At 37.3% G+C, this 19,277-nt stretch overlaps 1 protein-coding gene across 2 annotated transcripts in view; it reads right to left on the bottom strand.

The window, feature by feature from the left end:
* The window catches only part of KIFAP3 (kinesin associated protein 3), a 177,274-nt gene that overhangs the window by 109,183 nt on the left and 48,814 nt on the right, over positions 1 to 19,277 (bottom strand). For both annotated transcript variants that reach the window (XM_086693965.1, XM_025926270.2), the window contains one exon: positions 556 to 734. In XM_086693965.1, coding sequence (XP_086550091.1) covers positions 556 to 734 — 179 coding nt within the window. The remainder of the gene's footprint in view (positions 1 to 555; positions 735 to 19,277) is intronic.

Below are 19,277 nucleotides of genomic sequence, written 5' to 3'. Positions count from 1 at the left end.
CAATATAAGATGGCAAATAGAAGCCTACTATAATATTCAACAAGAAAGGAAGAGGGTGTAAATAAAGATGGCATGAACTAATACAACAGCACTGAGAATAAAAAGGAGGTACAGCTTCAAGAGACACTTAAGTAGAATCAACAAGTTGTGGCTACCAACTGGGATGGTAGGCGAAAAAGGAAAGACTGGGCTAGATTGCAATTCCGCACACCAATATCAGAAATGCGGGAGAAAAAAATAATTTAAAGGAAAATAACAAACCAGATGCTTCTGAAGGACAATGTTAAGTTTAAATTACTTTCTACATATTATGTTTAATATGGAAAGACTCATCCTATACAATATATTAGGAAACATTTTTTATTCAGATAGTTTCAATTTAGTGTAGTATGAACTAATAAGGAATATACTTCCTAATGAAGCCATTTAAGAGAGTTACTGCCATTGTAAAATTTTCATTCAGAATAATCTCAGTAGGGGAATAATGTGTTTATTTCTTATCAAAATATTTCTAACTTGAAAATGGTGAACATGGACTATTTAAATGTAAGTTACCATATCATTTTTATTCTCCATAAAAATGCTGAGTTTCTTCAAGAATGACACAACTAGAATAAGTAGCTCAAAATTGTCCCGATCAAGAGCCTTCACCAGCATGTGAACTATGTTCTTGTTCCTCATCTTCAGTTCTGTGCGTGTATCCTCAGCAAGATTCAGAAGCAGATAAAGAGCAACTAAAAGAGTAAAACAGGTGAGTGTAAAATGACTGGCATACTGAATCAACAATTTAATAAATCATTTCTACTCAGCATAGTAACAGATGTAGTTCTAAGAAGATTATATTTAAAAGTTTTTAATTTATTATTAGTTGGCTCATTAGAAAACATTTGTTGTTACTGAGAAATACATATGTTATAAAAATTAAAACTATATACATACATACACACACACACACACACACACACACACACAATCATTTTCTTATGATCCTGAGAAGGGCACTAACCAAAACAAGATAATGATTCCTACCTTCTCGGAGCTTAGAGATTAATTGTAAGCAAATGGCATTAAAGGTATATGTTAATAAATAGTAAGACAGGTAGATGGAAAAATAATTTTATACATGTAGAAAACAAGGTAAAACTTCAACAACTAGGAGCTGCTACGTTAAAAAGAACTATAATCCAAGAACAAACTGATGGTTACCAGAGGGGAGGGGGAGACAGGTCAAATAGGTGATGGGGATTAAGGAGTGCACCTGTGACAGGCACAGGGTGATGTATGGAAATACTGTGTGTATAGTGTCACTATACTGCACACCTGAAACTAATATAAAAGTGTATGCTCACTAATAACAACAAAAAGAACTATAATCCAAAACATATAATATAGCTAGAGCTAAGTGTGAGGATACTAAAATCTATTTTTCATACTCAAACTGATTTTCTGATAGTTACTATAGATAATGGTCATACTAAATTCAGTAACACAGTTGTGACACTAGACAAAGTTAAGGCACTGTTTACTAATTCTAAGTAAAATTTCTTTTAGATACTGTAATAAAAACTAAGAAACTTTCCTAAGAAACTCCTATGATTCATCCCTTTTGACAGTGAGAATTTGTAACACACAATATTTTCCATTTTGCCTTGACTGACAGGAAGCTTCAGAGTTAAGACTTGAAAGGTTTGTCAGAATTTTTAGGCTATTATGATCAACATAGTACTATGGCCTTGGTTTACTCATTACTTTACAGCATTTCATGTGTTCTTATAAACCATCTCTATATCTTTATGAAAATAAGAAATATATGCAATAGTTGTAAATATGTAATTTATTTAACAAATATTGGAGATGTAAAGGGAATTCATACTAATTAAGGCTACTGTATAGCAGGCACTGTACTAGTTGATATATAAACAGCAAACCATTTTATCTCTAAGAAAATTTTGTGGGAAAAGAAGTATTATCAATTTTACAGACAGGCAGTCCCAGGTTCAGAGAAGTTAAATAACTTGCCTTAGCCACACAGTAAGAAAGTGATAGAGCTAAATTAAAATTCAAGCCTACCTGAATCCAAAGCTCATGTATTTACACTACTGCATCATGCTGACTCTCCATGCAAGGTACTATTAAAAGGTTTTAAAGTTGTGTTGAAATCTAAAGTATCTTTCAGATGGATCTGGGAGGGAGGGGAGTGTCCCCAGGACCTAGTCCTGTTCTAGGGACCTTGGACTTTTTGCGTCCCATATGTTGGCTGCACACAAGCATTGCCCAATTGGCACAGTATCTTTGGAGCAGCAAAGGAAGCACGGGAGCCCTGGATGGGGTTCTGTGGCAGCCATGCTCAACTTTAAGATAAGCTGACTGGGTTGTTTTCATTAGGAAGTTTCTACAGGATCATTCTGACCCTGTTTTCCATGCTGTCTTTCCATGGAAAGACAGAAGGTATTCCCTGTAAATACTGTGGGATGTGTGTGACTATCTTTGATGTATTTTAGTTCTGTTCTCCTAATATTCATGACAACAAACGGCTCATTTCTCTGTCTCAAACCAAGAAATACACTTAAAAAACTGGGACTTAAAAAATTTGTATTGTATACTCTCTGATTTAAACAGTGTTTTAGCACTCAATGAATCGATTTCTCTAAAAAATTTTTTTTAATGAAATTGTGTTGAAAAAGCAAATAGTAGAATTCTGCTTGCAACCAAAAGAGATATAATGGGTTAAATAGTGTTCTTCCAAAATTCATGTCCCATAGAACATCAGAATTTGACCCTATTTGGAAATGGGTCTTTGCAGAAGTAATTAGTTAAGATGAGGTCATATTGGATCAGGGTGGACCTTGAATCCAATGACTTATGTCCTTGTAAGAATGGCAAAGGACACGGCTACAATGGGAGGGCAGCCATGTGAAGATGGAGGCACAGAATGGAGCGATGCAGCCATAAGCGAAGAAACACCAAGGATTATGGGAAGCTACCAAAAGCTAGGAAGAGCCAAAGAAGGATTCTTCTATGGAGCCTTCAGGGAGAACACAGTCCTGCTAACACCTTGATTTTGGCTTTCTAACCTGCAGAAACTATGACAGCATAAATTTCTATTGTTTTATTAAATGAGCCAGTTTGTGATACTTTGTTTTGGCAGCTCTAGGAAATTAGTACGACAGAATAACAGGCACCAGATTTAAACCCTTACCTGAAACAGTAACAACCACAACCACCACCAGATTAAAATATACAAAATAAAGGTTTTCACAGCAATGAACATCAGGTAATGAAGGACAGTGACCCAACAGATAAGAAATAAATGAGATGGTTCTATGATTGCCCCAGAATACTGCCTTGAGAGTCTCTAAGACATGACACAGAGAGGGAAAATCCTGGCCAAACCCAAAAGACACCCAGAGTTGAAGAGATGGAACCAAGAGACCAGGGAAGCCAAAGTGGCTAGAGTTCACAGAAAAGAGTACCAGAGAGGAGAAAGCTGTACACAGAGAGAATTCTGGAGTTCTGTGGAGAACTACCTTGTGTTCTAACTAGGCATGTGAATTAGGAATCTGAGGCTGGAAGCCAAACAAAGTAACAGAATTGGAAGACAAAGTACATGGTGAACACGCAAGGCTGGAAATAATGCTTGTTTCTCCCAGCCATAGTAGAAACTTCATAATTCATGTGGCATTAGGTAAAGTACTCAGAAGGGTTTTGCCCTGAAAGTAGGAAATCATAATCTTTAGACTAAACGCTGCGATATCCATGCTACCAAATCATAATAGAAACATCCAAAAGAATCAAACTGCTTCCAAGTAATTTAACTATGTCCCAGCAGAAAGTTCAAAAATATTTATAGGAATAAAAAAATATCCAACACCAAACAATGTTAATTTCATACTCTCAGGAATTCAATCAAAAATTAAAAGCCATTTACAAAAGCAGGAAAATAAAACCTGTAAGGAGAAGAAAATTCAGCTAACTGAAACTGTCCTAGAATTGACACCAAGGTTAGAATATTCAGATAGAAACATTAACAGACAACCATTTTCAAGATGTTCTGAAACTTAGGTAGAGACATGGAGGCTATAAAAAAGATTCAAATCAACTTTTAGCAATGGACACTCTAATGACTGAGATCATATACTAAGTGGGATAGTAATTTAGAGATTAGAAAAGATTATTTCTAAATTATATTTCTAAATTATATCTAAATAAAATTGAAGACATAGCCACAGAAACTTTCCAAAATTAAAAAAGAAAAAAAAAAAAAACAGCAAAAATGTAAAGATTATCAGTGAATTACGTAGAAAGTATAAAGTGGCCTAACAGGGGGTCTGGGTAGCTCAGCCAGTTAAGAATCTGACTCTTGATTTCGGCTCAGGTCATGATCTCATGGTTCATGACATCAAGTGCCACACTGGGCTCTGCATTGACAGTGTGGAGCCTGTTTGGGATTCCCTCTCTCCCTCTCTGTGCACCTACCCTGCTCAGGCACGTTGTAAGTAAGTAAGTAAATAAATAAATAAATAAATAAATAAACAAACAAAAAAAATAATAAAGTGGCCTAATATACCTGTAATTGAAGTCCCAGAAGAAATAATTTTACAATATGATAATTTTGGAAATAATTAGCCAATAATTTTCCAAATATGATAAAATTATACACCCACAGTTCCAATATAGGCAATGAACCTAAGAACAAGAAACATGAAGAAAACTACACCAAGGCACATCATAATCAAACTGGTCAAAACAAATGATAGACAATCTGAAAGCAACTAGAGAAAAAGAAACTCTATATGCAGACCAAAAAAGAAAAAAAGATGACAGAAGAGTTACCAGTAAAAACAATGCAAACAAGTCAATGGTAGAACAACATCTTTACTAACAAAAAGAAAAGTCACCCTTAAATTCTAAACAAGTAAAAATATTTCAAAAAAGGAAAAAAATGAATTTTAAACACAAAAAATTAAAATAATTCATCATCACAAAATCTGTCTTACAAGAAATATTAAAGGAAATCTTTCAGGAAGAAAGAGAAACACCAGACAGGCATATGAATCTACTCAAAAAAACAAAATCAATGGAAATGGTAACTTTATTTTGTTAATATTTAAATATCTTTAAAACAAAATCATTTATATGTAAATGTATAATAATGTATTGTAGGGTTTATAATATATAAATATAACCAATGTTAATTATAATAGCATAAAGTTGAGATGGGAAGAAACAGGAGTAATGGTTCTCATACCACAGATGAAGTGGTGCAATATTATCTGAAGGCAGAATTAACTTCTGATAGGTTAAATATGTATACTTGGAGGCAGACAACTTATGATTAATTAAAGATATATAATATAAATATATTTAAATATTTAACATATTTAAATATTTATATATTTAATAAACCTTAAAGCAACCAACAAAAGAGTTATAGCTAAGCCAACAACGGAGATAAAACAGAGTTAAAAAAACTCCTTCAACCATAAGAATGCAGACAAGGAGGACAAAGAGGGAAAAAGATAAAAAATAAATAAATAAAAGCAAGACTAGACTATGTACTGTGTATAAAAAACACAGTTTAGTATAAAGATATAAATATCTTAAAAGGATGGACAAATATACAGCATGCTAACACTAGTCAGAACAGAGCTGGAGTGTCTATATTAGTACAAGAGAAAAATGATTTCACATAAAAGAATATTAGCAGGGATAATGAAGATCATTTTCATAATGGTAAGGATCAAGAGGATGTGATGATCTTGTATCTTTCCATCCTTAAGATAAAAAAGTTTAAAATTCATGGAGCGAAACCTAACAGAACTGCAGGAAAAATAGTTAAATCCATAAATATAGTCAGATATTATAATATTACTCTTGGAATAATTAATAGAACAAATACAAAGAAAATCAACAAGATGTAGAGATTTGAACACATTAGCAACTGACTTCTCATGGACATTTACAAAACACTCCACAGAACAACATCAGAATGCACATTCAATTGCATATGCAACATCTGCTGAGGCCATACTCTAGACCACCAAACAAGTCTCAATAAATTAAAAATTCAGTTCATAAAAAGTATTTTCTCAGAAGAGTGCGGAAGATGGCAGTGGCGTAAGAGGACCCTAGGCTTGTCTCATCCCATGAACACAACTAGATAACTATCAAATCATCCTAAATACCCCAGAAATCAACCTGAAGACTGACAGAATGAACTCCACAACTAAAAGGAGAGGAGAGGCCACATCTAAAAAGGTAGAAAGTTCAGAGACGTAGTTTAGGGGAGAAATGGACCATGGGTGCTATGGAGGGGAGGAAGCCATGGTCACAGAGAAGGGAGAGGGACAGGAACAGGGGAAAGGGAGAGGGAGAGAGGTAGGTAGGGAGGAAGAGGGATAGAGAGAGAGTACACACCCACACAAGGCAAATATTTCCCCAAAGCCACTGACTTGGAAAACAAAAAGGGGCTGAATTTTGTGAGTTCTTACAAACAAGACTTAAAGCCTGGAGTTTTAAAGGTCAGTGGGCTTGGCTAGGATAGAGCCCTTAGGGCACTGCCCTACTCCTGAAGACAAGGCAGGCAAATAACCCAGGAGCAGAGTATGATGCCTGGGGCACACAGATGGGAGATTATTCCCTCTTCTCTGAGCACATCCCTGAGAGGCAGCATTCAAGGAGACTCCTCTATGGGAACAAAGAAGTTGGATGGCAGCATTTCCCTCCCTCAGCATAAAAAAACAGAGCCATTTGCAGAAAACAGAGCAACACTGACACTGACTGCCTAACTTGCACAAACCAGGCCCCACCCCACTGTGGTCCAGTGGAACTGCCCACATCAGTCAACCTTGCTTTTCAGTTCCAGCACAGCCCAGTGCAGCATCGGGGCCCCTCCTGCAGAAGACCCACACAAACTCCTGCTCACACACTCCTGACCAGAGAGTTCTGCAGGGGCCTCAGTTCTGGTGGAGTTGGTGTCAGGTCTCATTTCACAAGCAGATCGCAGCACATCTAGTTAAAACTTGCCACATTCAGGTGAGGTACCAGACACTACCACTGCAGGCAAGGAAAGCCTCTACAGACAAGTGGTCTGAAAAACAGAACAGCCAAAACATAATAGCAGAGCACATGCATCACATACCAAAGACACTCCCTGAAGTGCCAGGCCCTGGGCACTACACGCCCTCTTCATTATAAGGCCATTATTTTCAGGAAAAGAGGAACAGAGGAACTGGCTTTTCTAATATATAGAAGAAGGCAGAGGCTTAGACAAAATGCCAAAATGGAGGACTTATCCCAAATGAAAGAATAAGACAAGGTCACAGCAAAACAGATATAAGTAACATGCCTGATGGAGAATTTAAAGCAATGATTATAAGGATATTCACTGGGCTTGAGAAAAGAATGGAAAATATCAGTGAAACCCTTACAACAGACATAAAAGAGTTAAAAAGAATTAATCAGAGACAAAGAATGCAATAAACAAGATTGGAAACAGGCTTGATGCACTGAAGAGCAGGCTGGAAGAAGCAGAGGAATGAATTAATGACCTAAGACAAAATAATGGAAAATAATGAAGCAGAAGAAAAGAGAGAAAGAATTATGCAACACAAGAATAGACTAGGGAACTCAGTGACCCCATCAAACATACTAACATTTGTATTAAAGCATCCCAGAAGAAGAGAGAGAAAAGGGGGCAGAAAATTTATTTGAAGAAGTAATAGCTGAAACCTTCCTTAATCTGGGGGAAGGAAACAGTCATGTAGATTCAGGAGGCACAGAGAACTCTTATCAAAATCAACAAAAGCAGACCCAACACTGAGACATATTAAAATTAAATATATAGGGGCGCCTGGGTGGCGCAGTCGGTTAAGCGTCCGACTTCAGCCAGGTCACGATCTCGCGATCCGTGAGTTCGAGCCCCGCGTCGGGCTCTGGGCTGATGGCTCGGAGCCTGGAGCCTGTTTCCGATTCTGTGTCTCCCTCTCTCTCTGCCCCTCCCCCGTTCATGCTCTGTCTCTCTCTGTCCCAAAAATAAATAAACGTTGAAAAAAAAAATTAAAAAAAAAATTAAATATATAAAATACAGTGATAAAAGAAAAAAATCTTAAAAGCAGTAAGGCAAAAGAAGTCCGTCCTTTACGAGAAGAGCCATCAGGGTAGCTAGAGATTTCTCAACAAAACTTAGAGCTAGAAGGGAGTGGCATGATTTCTCAACAAAACAAAAGCTAGAAGGGAGTGGCATGATATATTCAAAGTGCAAATAGGAAAAATATGCATCCAAGAATACTCTATCCAGCCAGGCTATCATTCAGAATATAAGGAGAGATAAAGAGTTTCCCAGCCAAACAAGAACTAAAAGAGATCAGGATCACTAAACAAGCCCTGCAAGAATCATTAAAAGGGATTCTTTGAGTGCAAAGGAGAAACCAAAAGTGAGAAATACAAGAAAGGATCACAAAAAATCTCCAGAAACAATGACAAAACAAGTAATAAAATGGCAATAAATACATATCAATTATTACTTTGAATACAAATGGACGAAATGCTTCAATCAAAAGATACAGAGTATAAGAATGGATGTATCTATATACCGCCAATAAAAGACTCATTTTAGACCTGACAACACCTCCAGATTGAAAGTTGAGGGGATGGAGAAAGATTTATCATGCAGATGGATGTCAAAAGAAGGCCAGAGTAGCAATACTTATATTGGACAAACGACTTTAAAATAAAGACTGGAGGATCTGGGCCAACATGGTGGAGAAGTAGGAGGATCCATAAGTCCCACGTCTCTCTTTGAACACCAGAGCCTGGGAGGAAAAGAGACTGAAACTATTAGGAAGAAAATGGGAAAGCAGGAAAAAAGATAGGTGGGTAACTGCGAACCGGGGGAGATAAAAAAAAAAAAAAGGCCACGTGGGCACGGAGGGGAGGGACCCCCTTCTGCAGAGAAACAAAAGGAAGAGAAAGAGCGGCTAGGGAAGTGCAGGACTGTAACTGGACAGGAGAAAGACCTTGGACTGAGGCTGAGAGGGATCCCATCTCTAACTGCTGGGCTTTCTTCAGACTGAGGCCTGGCTCCCTGTTCACGCACCTGGGGAGGAGGGGAGCCAGCCCTGGGTGCAGTGGTAGATCAGAGGCTCAGTCTGCAGCTGGAGAAAGTGGTTCCCTCCCTGGAAGGCTGCGTGACAGCACAGAACCTGCCTGCTTCCGCCACCCCCGGAACAGTGGCTGAGCTAAGGGCTCAGTCTGCAGGAGGATAAGGTGGCCGTTTCCCTGGAGTGCTTTGGTAAAAGACAAAGGCTGCCTGCATCCGCCACCAGGGGGCTCGTGGTGAGGGCGACAGCTCTCAGTCCGCAATAGAAGTCGGTCTTCCCTGAAGCGCAGTGGCACAGAACAAGCCAGCTGGGGCGACTTTGAATCCTAGCCAAGCACAGGGTCAGGGGAGTTGGTGGAGTGAGAAGGACAGCCCCGTCTGCACCCCAGGGCACGGTGAGGACGATTCAAATGGACTCTACCGGGTCTGGCTCTGTGGAGAAGAGACTGGGAGATCACCATACCCCCTCTCCCGCGACATCCCCCCACACCCCCGCACCAAACCACCACCACCACCACCACCACAGTGGGGCCTCAGGGATCACTCCTGGGGCCCACAGTGGAGGTGGGTTCAGAATACGCCAAACCACACCCCCTTGCAGTGGATAACTGTGTAACCACCTGAGCAGCACAGACACTGTGGACAGCTCCTCCCAACAAGTGATGCAGCATTGCCTGGATTAACTCTAGGTCAATTCTGGATATATAGATATATTCTACCCGCCACCCCCCCCCCCCCCCCACCGCGCCATTTCCCCTCCTTATCTCTTCCTTCCCCTAGGCTGGTTACTCTGGTTATTGGTCTGTCTAATCAAGCCATACAGTTTCTCTGTCTGGGTAATTTTATCTCGTCTCATTTTCCCTGCCTCCTTTATTTTCCTTTCTCTCTCTCTGGGTTAAGCCTTTTAGTCTCTCTGCCTAATCAACATGAATTCCCCACCCTGCCCCTGTCATTTCTCTCCTTATATATGCTCTTCCATCAGCACCGCCTCCACCCTCTTCTCTACTTGTAGTCAGTGTTTTGTTTTTAGTCTTTAGCGTTTTGTTCTTGTTTATTTGTGTTATTTGTTTGTGTGTTTGCGTGTTTCTGTCTCCTGTTTGTCTATATGTTTTCCTTTACAGGACTACTCCAAGGAACAAATCAAAGCACACCTGGTGGAGGGTACAAAATATTACTATGAGTAGGATAATAAAATAACCAAAGTCACAACAACAGAGACCAAGTAACAATTCCCGAAAAAACATTTCCTGAAGGGCCAGGCCCTGGACAGTGTACGACCCTCCTTTAATATAGCAGTGCTCACAGGTGTACAGCATACAAGCTTTTTAAAATGCATAAGGGACAGAAAAGTAGCAAAAATGATAAAACGGAAGAATTCTCCTCAAAAGAAGCTCCAGGAAGTAGCGACACCTAATGAATTGATCCAAACCGATTTAAGCAATATAATGGAACAAGAATTTAGAATAATAGTCATAAAATTAATCCCTGGGCTTGAAAAAAGCATAGAGGTCAGGAGAGAATCTATTGCTACAGAGATCAAGGGACTAAAAAATACTCATGATTAATTTAAAAATGCTATAAATGAGGTGCAAAATAAAATGGAGGTGGCCATAGCATGGATTGAAGAGGCAGAGGAGAGAATAGGTGAATTAGAAGATAAAATTATGGAAAAAGAAGAAGCTGAGAAAAAGAGAGATAAAAAAATCCAGGAGTATGAGGGGGAGAATTAGAGAACTAAGTGATGCAATCAAACAGAACAATATCCGTATCATAGGATTTCCAGAAGAAGAAGAAGAGAGAGAAAGGGGCTGAAGGTGTACTTGAACAAATCATAGCTGAGAACTTCCCTGGTCTGGGGAAGGAAACAGGTATTGAAATCCAAGAGACACAGAGAACTCCCTTCAGACATAACTTGAATCGATCTTCTGCACGACATATCACAGTCAAATTGGCAAAATACAAGGATACAGAGAGAATTCTGAAAGCAGCTAGGGATAAACGGGCCCTAACATACAAAGGTAGACACATACAGGTAGTAGCAGACCTATCCACTGAAACTTGGCAGGCCAGAAAGGAATGGCAGGAAGTCTTCAATGTGATGAACAGAAAAAAATATGCAGCCAAGAATCCTTTATCCAGCAAGTCTGTCATTCAGAATAGAAGGAGAGATAAAGGTTTTCCCAAACAAGCAAAAACTGAAGGAATACATCACCATTAAACCAGCCCTACAAGAGCTCCCAAGGGGGATTCTGTGAGTGAAATGTTGCAAGGCCCACAAAGCACCAGAGACACCACTACAAGCATGAAACCTACAGACCTCACAATGACTCTAAACCCCTATCTTTCAATAATAACACTGAATGTAAATGGACTAAATGCTCCAACCAAAAGACATAGGGTATCAGAATGGATAAAAAAAACCCAAGACCCATCTATTTGCTGTCTACAAGAAACTCATTTTAGACCTAAGGACACCTTCAGATTGAAAGTGAGGGGATGGAGAACTATCTATCATGCTACTGGAAGTCAAAAGAAAGCTGGAGTAGCCATACTTATATCAGACAAACTAGACTTTAAATTAGAGGCTGTAAAAAGAGATAAAGAAGGGCATTATATAATAATTACAGGGTCTATCCATCAGGAAGAGCTAACAATTATAAATGTCTATATGCCCAAATGTCTTTGCGGGAGCCCCCAAATATATAAAACAATTAATCACAAACATAAGCAACCTTATTGATAAGAATGTGGTAACTACAGGGGACTTTAATACTCCACTTACAACAACGGATAGAACATCTAGACAGAGAAATAAATAAACAAGGGCCCTAAATGATATATTGGATCAAACGTACTTGACAGATATATTTAGAACTCTGCATCCCAAAGCAACAGAATAGACTTTCTTCTAGAGTGCACACGGAACATTCTCCAAGATAGATCACATACTGGGTCACAAAACAGCCCTTCATAAGTATAAAAGAATTGAGATCATACCATGCACACTTTCAGACCACAATGCTATGAAACTTGAAATCAACCACAGGAAAAAGTCTGGAAAACCTCCAAAAGCATGGAGGTTAAAGAACACCCTACTAAAGAATGAATGGGTCAACCAGGCAATTAGAGAAGAAATTAAAAAATATATGGAAACAAACAAAAATGAAAATACAACAATCCAAATGCTTTGGGATGCAGAGAAGGCAGTCCTGAGAGGAAAATTCATTGCAATCCAGGCCTATCTCAAGAAACAAGAAAAATCCCAAATACAAAATCTAACAGCACACCTAAAGGAAATAGAAGAACAGCAAAGATACCCCAAACCCAGCAGAAGAAGAGAAATAATAAAGATCAGAGCAGAAATAAACAATATAGAATCTAAAAAAAATGTATAGCAGATCAATGAAACCAAGAGTTGGTTTTTTGGAAAAATAAACAAAATTGATAAACCTCTAGCCAGGCTTCTCAAAAATAAAAGGGAAAGGACCCAAATAGATAAAATCATGAATGAAAATGGAATTATTACAACCAGTCCTTCAGAAATACAAGCAATTATCAGGGAATACTATGAAAAATTATATGCCAACAAAATAGACAACCTAGAAGAAATGGACAAATTCCTAAGCACCCACACACTTCCAAAACTCAAACAGGAAGAAATAGAAAATTTGAACAGACCCATAACCAGTGAAGAAATTGAATCAGTTATCAAAAATCTCCCAACAAATAAGAGTCCAGGACCAGATGGCTTCCCTGGGAAATTCTACCAGACATTTAAAGCAAAGATAATAACTATCCTTCTCAAGCTATTGCAAAAAATAAAAAAGGGAAGGAAAACTTCCAGACTCATTCTGTGAAGCCAGCATTACTTTGATTCCCAAAACAGAGACCCAGCAAAAAAAGAGAACTACAGGCTAATATTCCTGATGAATATGGACGCAAAAATTCTCAACAAGATACTAGCAAATTGAATTCAACAGCATGTAAAAAGAATTATTCACCATGATCAAGTGGGAGGCATCACAATCCCAGACTTTAGCCTCTACTACAAAGCTGTACTCATGAAGACAGCATGGTATTGGCATAAAAACAGACACATAGACCAATGGAATAGAATAGAGACTCCAGAATTGGTCCCACAAAAGTATGGCCAACTCATCTTTGACAAAGCAGGCAAGAACATCCAATGGAAAAAAAAACCAGTCTCTTTAGCAAATGGTGCTGGGAGAACTGGACAGCAACACGCAGAAGAATGAAACTAGACCACTTTCTTACACCATTCACAAAAATAAACTCAAAATGGATAAAGGACCTAAAGGTGAGACAGGAAACCATCAAAACCCTAAAGGAGAAAGCAGGAAAAAACCTCTCTGACCTCAGCCATAGCAATTTCTTACTTGACACATCCCCAAAGGCAAGGGAATTAAAAGCAAAAATGAACTACTGGGACCTTATGAAGATAAAAAGCTTCTGCACAGCAAAGGAAACAACCAACAAAACTAAAAGGCAACCAACGGAATGGGAAAAGATATTTGCAAATGACATATCGGACAAAGGGCTAGAATCCAAAATCTATAAAGAGCTCACCAAACTCCACACCCGAAAAACAAATAATCCAGTGAAGAAATGGGCAGAAAACATGAATAGACACTTCTCTAAAGAAGACATCCAGATGGCCAACAGGCACATGAAAAGATGCTCAACGTCGCTCCTTATCAGGGAAATACAAATCAAAACCACACTCAGATATCACCTCACGCCAGTCAGAGTGGCCAAAATGAACAAATCAGGAGACTATAGATGCTGGAGAGGATGTGGAGAAACGGGAACCCTCTTGCACTGTTGGTGGGAATGCAAATTGGTGCAGCCACTCTGGAAAACAGCGTGGAGGTTCCTCAGAAAATTAAAAATAGACCTACCCTATGACCCAGCAATAGCACTGCTAGGAATTTACCCAAGGGATACAGGAGTGCTGATGTATAGGGGCCCTTGTACCCCAATGTTTATAGCAGCACTCTCAACAATAGCCAAATTGTGGAAAGAGCCTAAATGTCCATCAACTGATGAATGGATGAAGAAGTCGTGGTTTATATATACAATAGAGTACTACTTGGCAAGAGAAAGAATGAAATATGGCCCTTTGTAGCAACGTGGATGGAACTGGAGAGTGTTATGCTAAGTGAAATAAGTCATACAGAGAAAGATACCATATGTTTTCACTCTTATGTGGATCCTGAGAAACTTAACAAAAGACCATGGGGGAGGGGAAGGGGAAAAAAAAAGTTACAGAGAGGGAAGCAGGCAAACCATAAGAATAAGTTTTTATTCTCTTAAAACTGAGAATAAACTGAGGGTTGATGGAGGGTGGGAGGGAGGGGAAAGTGGATGATGGGCATTGAGGAGGGCACCTGTTGGGATGAGCACTGCGTGTTGTATGGAAACCAATTTGACAATAAATTTCATATTTAAAAAAAAAAAGAATCAATTTGCAATACAGAAATAAATGTGCTGCATTACTGACATACTTAATAACAAGATATAGACGCTTATCTGATAATTGCCATAATTTTCTAAATACTAAGGAACATAAATGGTAATTCAAGGTATCTACATCAACTATGATGTGATATGAAAACTTCTGACGTTTCTACCGGCAATGAAGTTACAAGTCCTATTAATCTTAGGGGGATCTGTAGCCTGAACTCATAATAAAAGACTCAATTTCAGTTAGTGATTAGAAAAATTAAAAAGAAAAGTAAAAAATGGACAGAAAACATGAGAAATTTTTCCAAAGAAGACATCCAAATAACCAACAGACACATGAAAAGATGCTCAACACCACACCTTATGAGGGAAATACAAATCAAAATTACACTGAGGGGCACCTGAGTGGCTCAGTCGGTTGAGTATCCAACTTTGGCTGAGTTCATGATCTCGGCTCTCGAGTTCTAGTCCCGCATCAGGCTCTCTGCTGTCAGCGCAGAGCCCACTTTAGATCCTCTATCCCCCCTCTCTCTGCCCCGCCCCTGCTCACTCTCGGTCTCAAAATAAACACACTTAAAAGAATTACACTGAGATATCACCTCGCACCTATCAGAATGGTTAAAATAAAAAAACACAAGAAACAACAGGTGTTGACAAGGATGTGGAGAAAGGGTAACCCTCTTGCACTGTTGGTGGAAATGCAAACTGGTGCAGCCACCCTGGAAAACAGTATGGAGGTTCCTCAAAAAGTTGAAAATAAAAACTGCCCCATGATCCAGCAACTGCACTATCCAAAGAATACAAAAATACTAATTCAAAGGGATACATGCCCCCTGATGTTTATAGCAGCATTATCTACAATAGCCAAATTATGGAAACACCCCAAGTGTTCACTAACTGATGAATGGGTAAGGATGATGTGGTATAGATATACCATGGAATATTACTCAGCCATAAAAAAGAATGAAATATTGCCATTGGCAATGACATGGATAGAGCTGCAGAATATAATGTTAAGCATAATAGAGAAAGATGAATACCATATGATTTCACTCATGTAAGATTTAAGAAACAGAACAAATGATCAAAGGGAAAAGAAAGAGGGAGAGACAAACCAAGAAACAGACTCTTAACTACAGAGAACAAACTGATGGTTACCAGAGGGGAGGTGGATAGAGGGACAGGTTAAATAGGTGGGTGTGGGGATAGGTTAAATAATGCACTTGTGATGAGCACCAGGTGATATATGGAGGTGCTGAATCACTGTTATATAACTGAAATAATAATACACTGTATGATAACTGGAATTTGCATAAAAACTTAAAAAAGAGTATTTTCTCTAATGACAATGGGATTACATTCAAAATTGGTAACACAAAGGTCTCTGAGAAATCCCCAAATATTTGGAAACAAAATAACTCCTTTCTAAACAACCTATGAGTCAAAGAAGAAATAAAAAGGGGAATTAAAAGGTATTTTGAACTGAATAAAAATGAGAATAAAAACAGGACATACTAAAACCTGTGGGATAGTTCTAAAACAGTGCTTAAAGAGAAACTTATAGCCCTACACACCTTTAGTATAGAAGATCTTGAATAAATGATCCCACTTCCACCTTAAGAAACTACAAAAAGAATAGCAAACTGAACCCAAAATAAGTTCAGAAAAGGAAATAATAAAAATCTGAACAGAAATCAATGAAATAAAAAATATACATGTACAGAAAATCAATGAAACCAGAAGTTGGTTCTTTGAGATTAAAAAATGATAATCTTCCAACTTGAAAGATCAGGAGTAAAAAAAAAAGACATACCATCAATTTCTGCATTGAGAGAGGTTATATCACTATAGATTCTATAGGTATTAATAAGATAAGGGAATAATAATATAAAACAATCTGAAAGGTAGAAATTCCTTTAAAGATTCAAGCTACCAGAGCTCATTCAAGAAGAAAAAGAGAATGTGAACAGTACTTATTAAAGAAATTGAATTTGCAACTTAAAATTTTCCCATAAAGAAAATTCAAGAGCTCAAATGGCTTTACTGGAGTATCTTACCCAACCTTTAAAGAATTGATAGCAATTCTGCACATACTCTCCTAGAAAGTTAAATAGGATGGAATAAATCCCAACTCAACCTATGAAGCCAGCATTTCATGAAATTTTTACAACAAAAGAAAACAACACACAAATATCCCTTGTGAATATAGAAGCAAAAACTCTAGGGGCACCTGGGTGGCTCAGTTAGTTAAAACATCCAACTCTTGATCTCGGCTCAGGTCATCATCTCATGGTTCATGAGTTCGAGCCCCACATCAGGCTCTGCACTGATAGTGCAGAGCCTGCTTGGGATTCTGTCTGTCCTTCTCTGTGTCCCTCCCCTGCTACTTGTACCTCATTTGCTCTCTGTCAAAATAAAAATAAATAAACTTAAAAAAAAAAAGAAGCAAAAATTCTAAACAAAATTTTAGTAAATTTAATCCACTGATATATAAAAAGGATAATACAAGTGAATTTTAATACAGGAGTCCAAGGTTGATATAGCATTTGAAAAATCAATCAATGCAATTAATGACAAGGAAACTAAATGATAAGAAGTTTCCTGATTTGAAAAGATAAAACTATTTTCATTTATAGAAAACATAATCATCTACATAGAAAATATAATGGAATCTTTAAAAAAAGTTACTAGAAGTAATTAATAAATGAATTTACCAAGGCTATGCAATACAGAACCAATATATAAAAACCAATTATATTTATATATACTAGCAACAAATAATCAAAACTTGAGATTTTTTAAAAAAAGAGTATATAGAATGGCAAGAAAAATATGAAATGTGCTTAGGGGTAAATCTGACAAAAGATATGAAAAACCTGAAAACAATAAAATACCACTATGACATATTAAAGAAGATCTAAATAAATGTAGAGACAAATCCTTGTGTCAAAAGACTCATATTGTTAAGATTCTTCTTATTAATCTTCCCAAATTAATATATATATTCAATGCTGCCTGAATCAATATCCCAGATTTTTTTTTTTGGTAGAAATGAATACACTGCTTATAAAGTAATATGAAAATGCAAAATACCTAGATAGCAAAAACACCTTTGGGGAAAAGAAAAACATTGGGAGGCCTAATACTACTTCATTTTAATATTTTCTATAAAGCCACAATACTGAAGATACTGTGCTGTTGGTATCAAGATCTATAAAAAGGATGGGCAGCACAAAGTAGAATCTAGAAATGAGAATGCACATACATGGATAAAAGATTTTCACAAAAATAGAAAAAAAATCCAATAGATAAAGGATAAAAGGATAATGTTTTCAACAAATAATGCTTGAATAACTGTATATGTATAAGCAAAAAGAATAAAGAACTTTGATCCATTCCTCACTCCACATACAAAACTTAACTCAAAATGTATTTTAGACTTAACTATAAAAACCTAAGACATAAAACTTGTAAAAGAAAACATAGAATAAAATCTTAGCAGTTAGAAAAGAATTCCTTAGATACAATACCAAAATTGTAATTCAGAAAATATGAAATCAATTGTACTACATAAAAATTAAAAATTCTCGGGGCACCTGGGTGGCTCAGTCAGTTAAGCATCTGACTTCAGCTCAGGTCATCATCTCATGGTTTGTGAGTTCGAGCCCCACGTCGGGCTTTGTGCTGACAGCTCAGAGTCTGAAGCATGCTTTGGATTCTGTGTGTGTCTCTCTCTCTGCCCCTCCCCTGCTTGTGCTTTCTCTCTCTTTCTCTCTCTCTCTCTCTAAAATAAATAAACATCAAAAACATTTTTTTAATTAAAAATTCTTATCTCCAAAAAATGTTCTTAGGAGAATAAAAAGATAAGCAAAAAAACTGGGAGAGAATGTCTGCAAATTATAAGTCTGATAAAGGCTTGTATCCAATGCAAATAAAGAACTCTCAAAATTCAATGAGAGCAATCCAATAAAAAAATTAAACAAAATATTTAACAGATGATATAACAGAAGATACAAAATGACAGATAAACACACGAAGAGATGTTTAATACAATTAGTTGCTATGAAAATGAAAATTAAGACACAATATGATACCACTGCATACATTTTTAAATGGCTAAAATTAACGAAATTGACCACATCAACTGTTGGTGAGGATGTGAAACAAATGGAACCCTGATGTACTGATTATGAGAAGATAAAATAGTACAATCATGCATAAAACCATTTCACAATTTCTTAGAAAGATAAACATACACCTATGATCCCAGCATTCCATCACAAAGTATTTTACCTTAGGAAAAGAAAGCAAATGTCCATGTGAATACTTGCACATGAATGTCCACAGCGACGTTATTTGTAATTGAAAAAAAAAAAAAACAAACTGGAAACATTCCACTAGCCCTTAATGAATGAAAGACCATCCTAATAATAAAAAGAAATGAACTATGGATATAAGATGGATGAATCTCTAATTATGCTGTAAATGTGTATTCTTTGGCCTGCATGGTATTGTCACAGGTAATGCAAGTGCACAGGGCATTGGAAATGAAGATGCACAGCAGGAGGAGCTAACCTAAAGCTTGTGTATTAAGAAAAACAATCTATATATCACTGGAGTCCCAGAATGAAAAGAAAAAGAAAGGGGCAGAAAATTTACTTAAAGAAATAATAGCTGAGAATGTCCCAAATCT

Source organism: Puma concolor, chromosome E4 (genome assembly GCF_028749965.1).
Source record: "Puma concolor isolate L17-30 chromosome E4, mPumCon1.1.hap2, whole genome shotgun sequence".
In the NCBI taxonomy this organism is placed as follows: Eukaryota; Metazoa; Chordata; class Mammalia; order Carnivora; family Felidae; genus Puma; species Puma concolor.
This window is presented reverse-complemented; position numbering and strand designations above follow the sequence as displayed.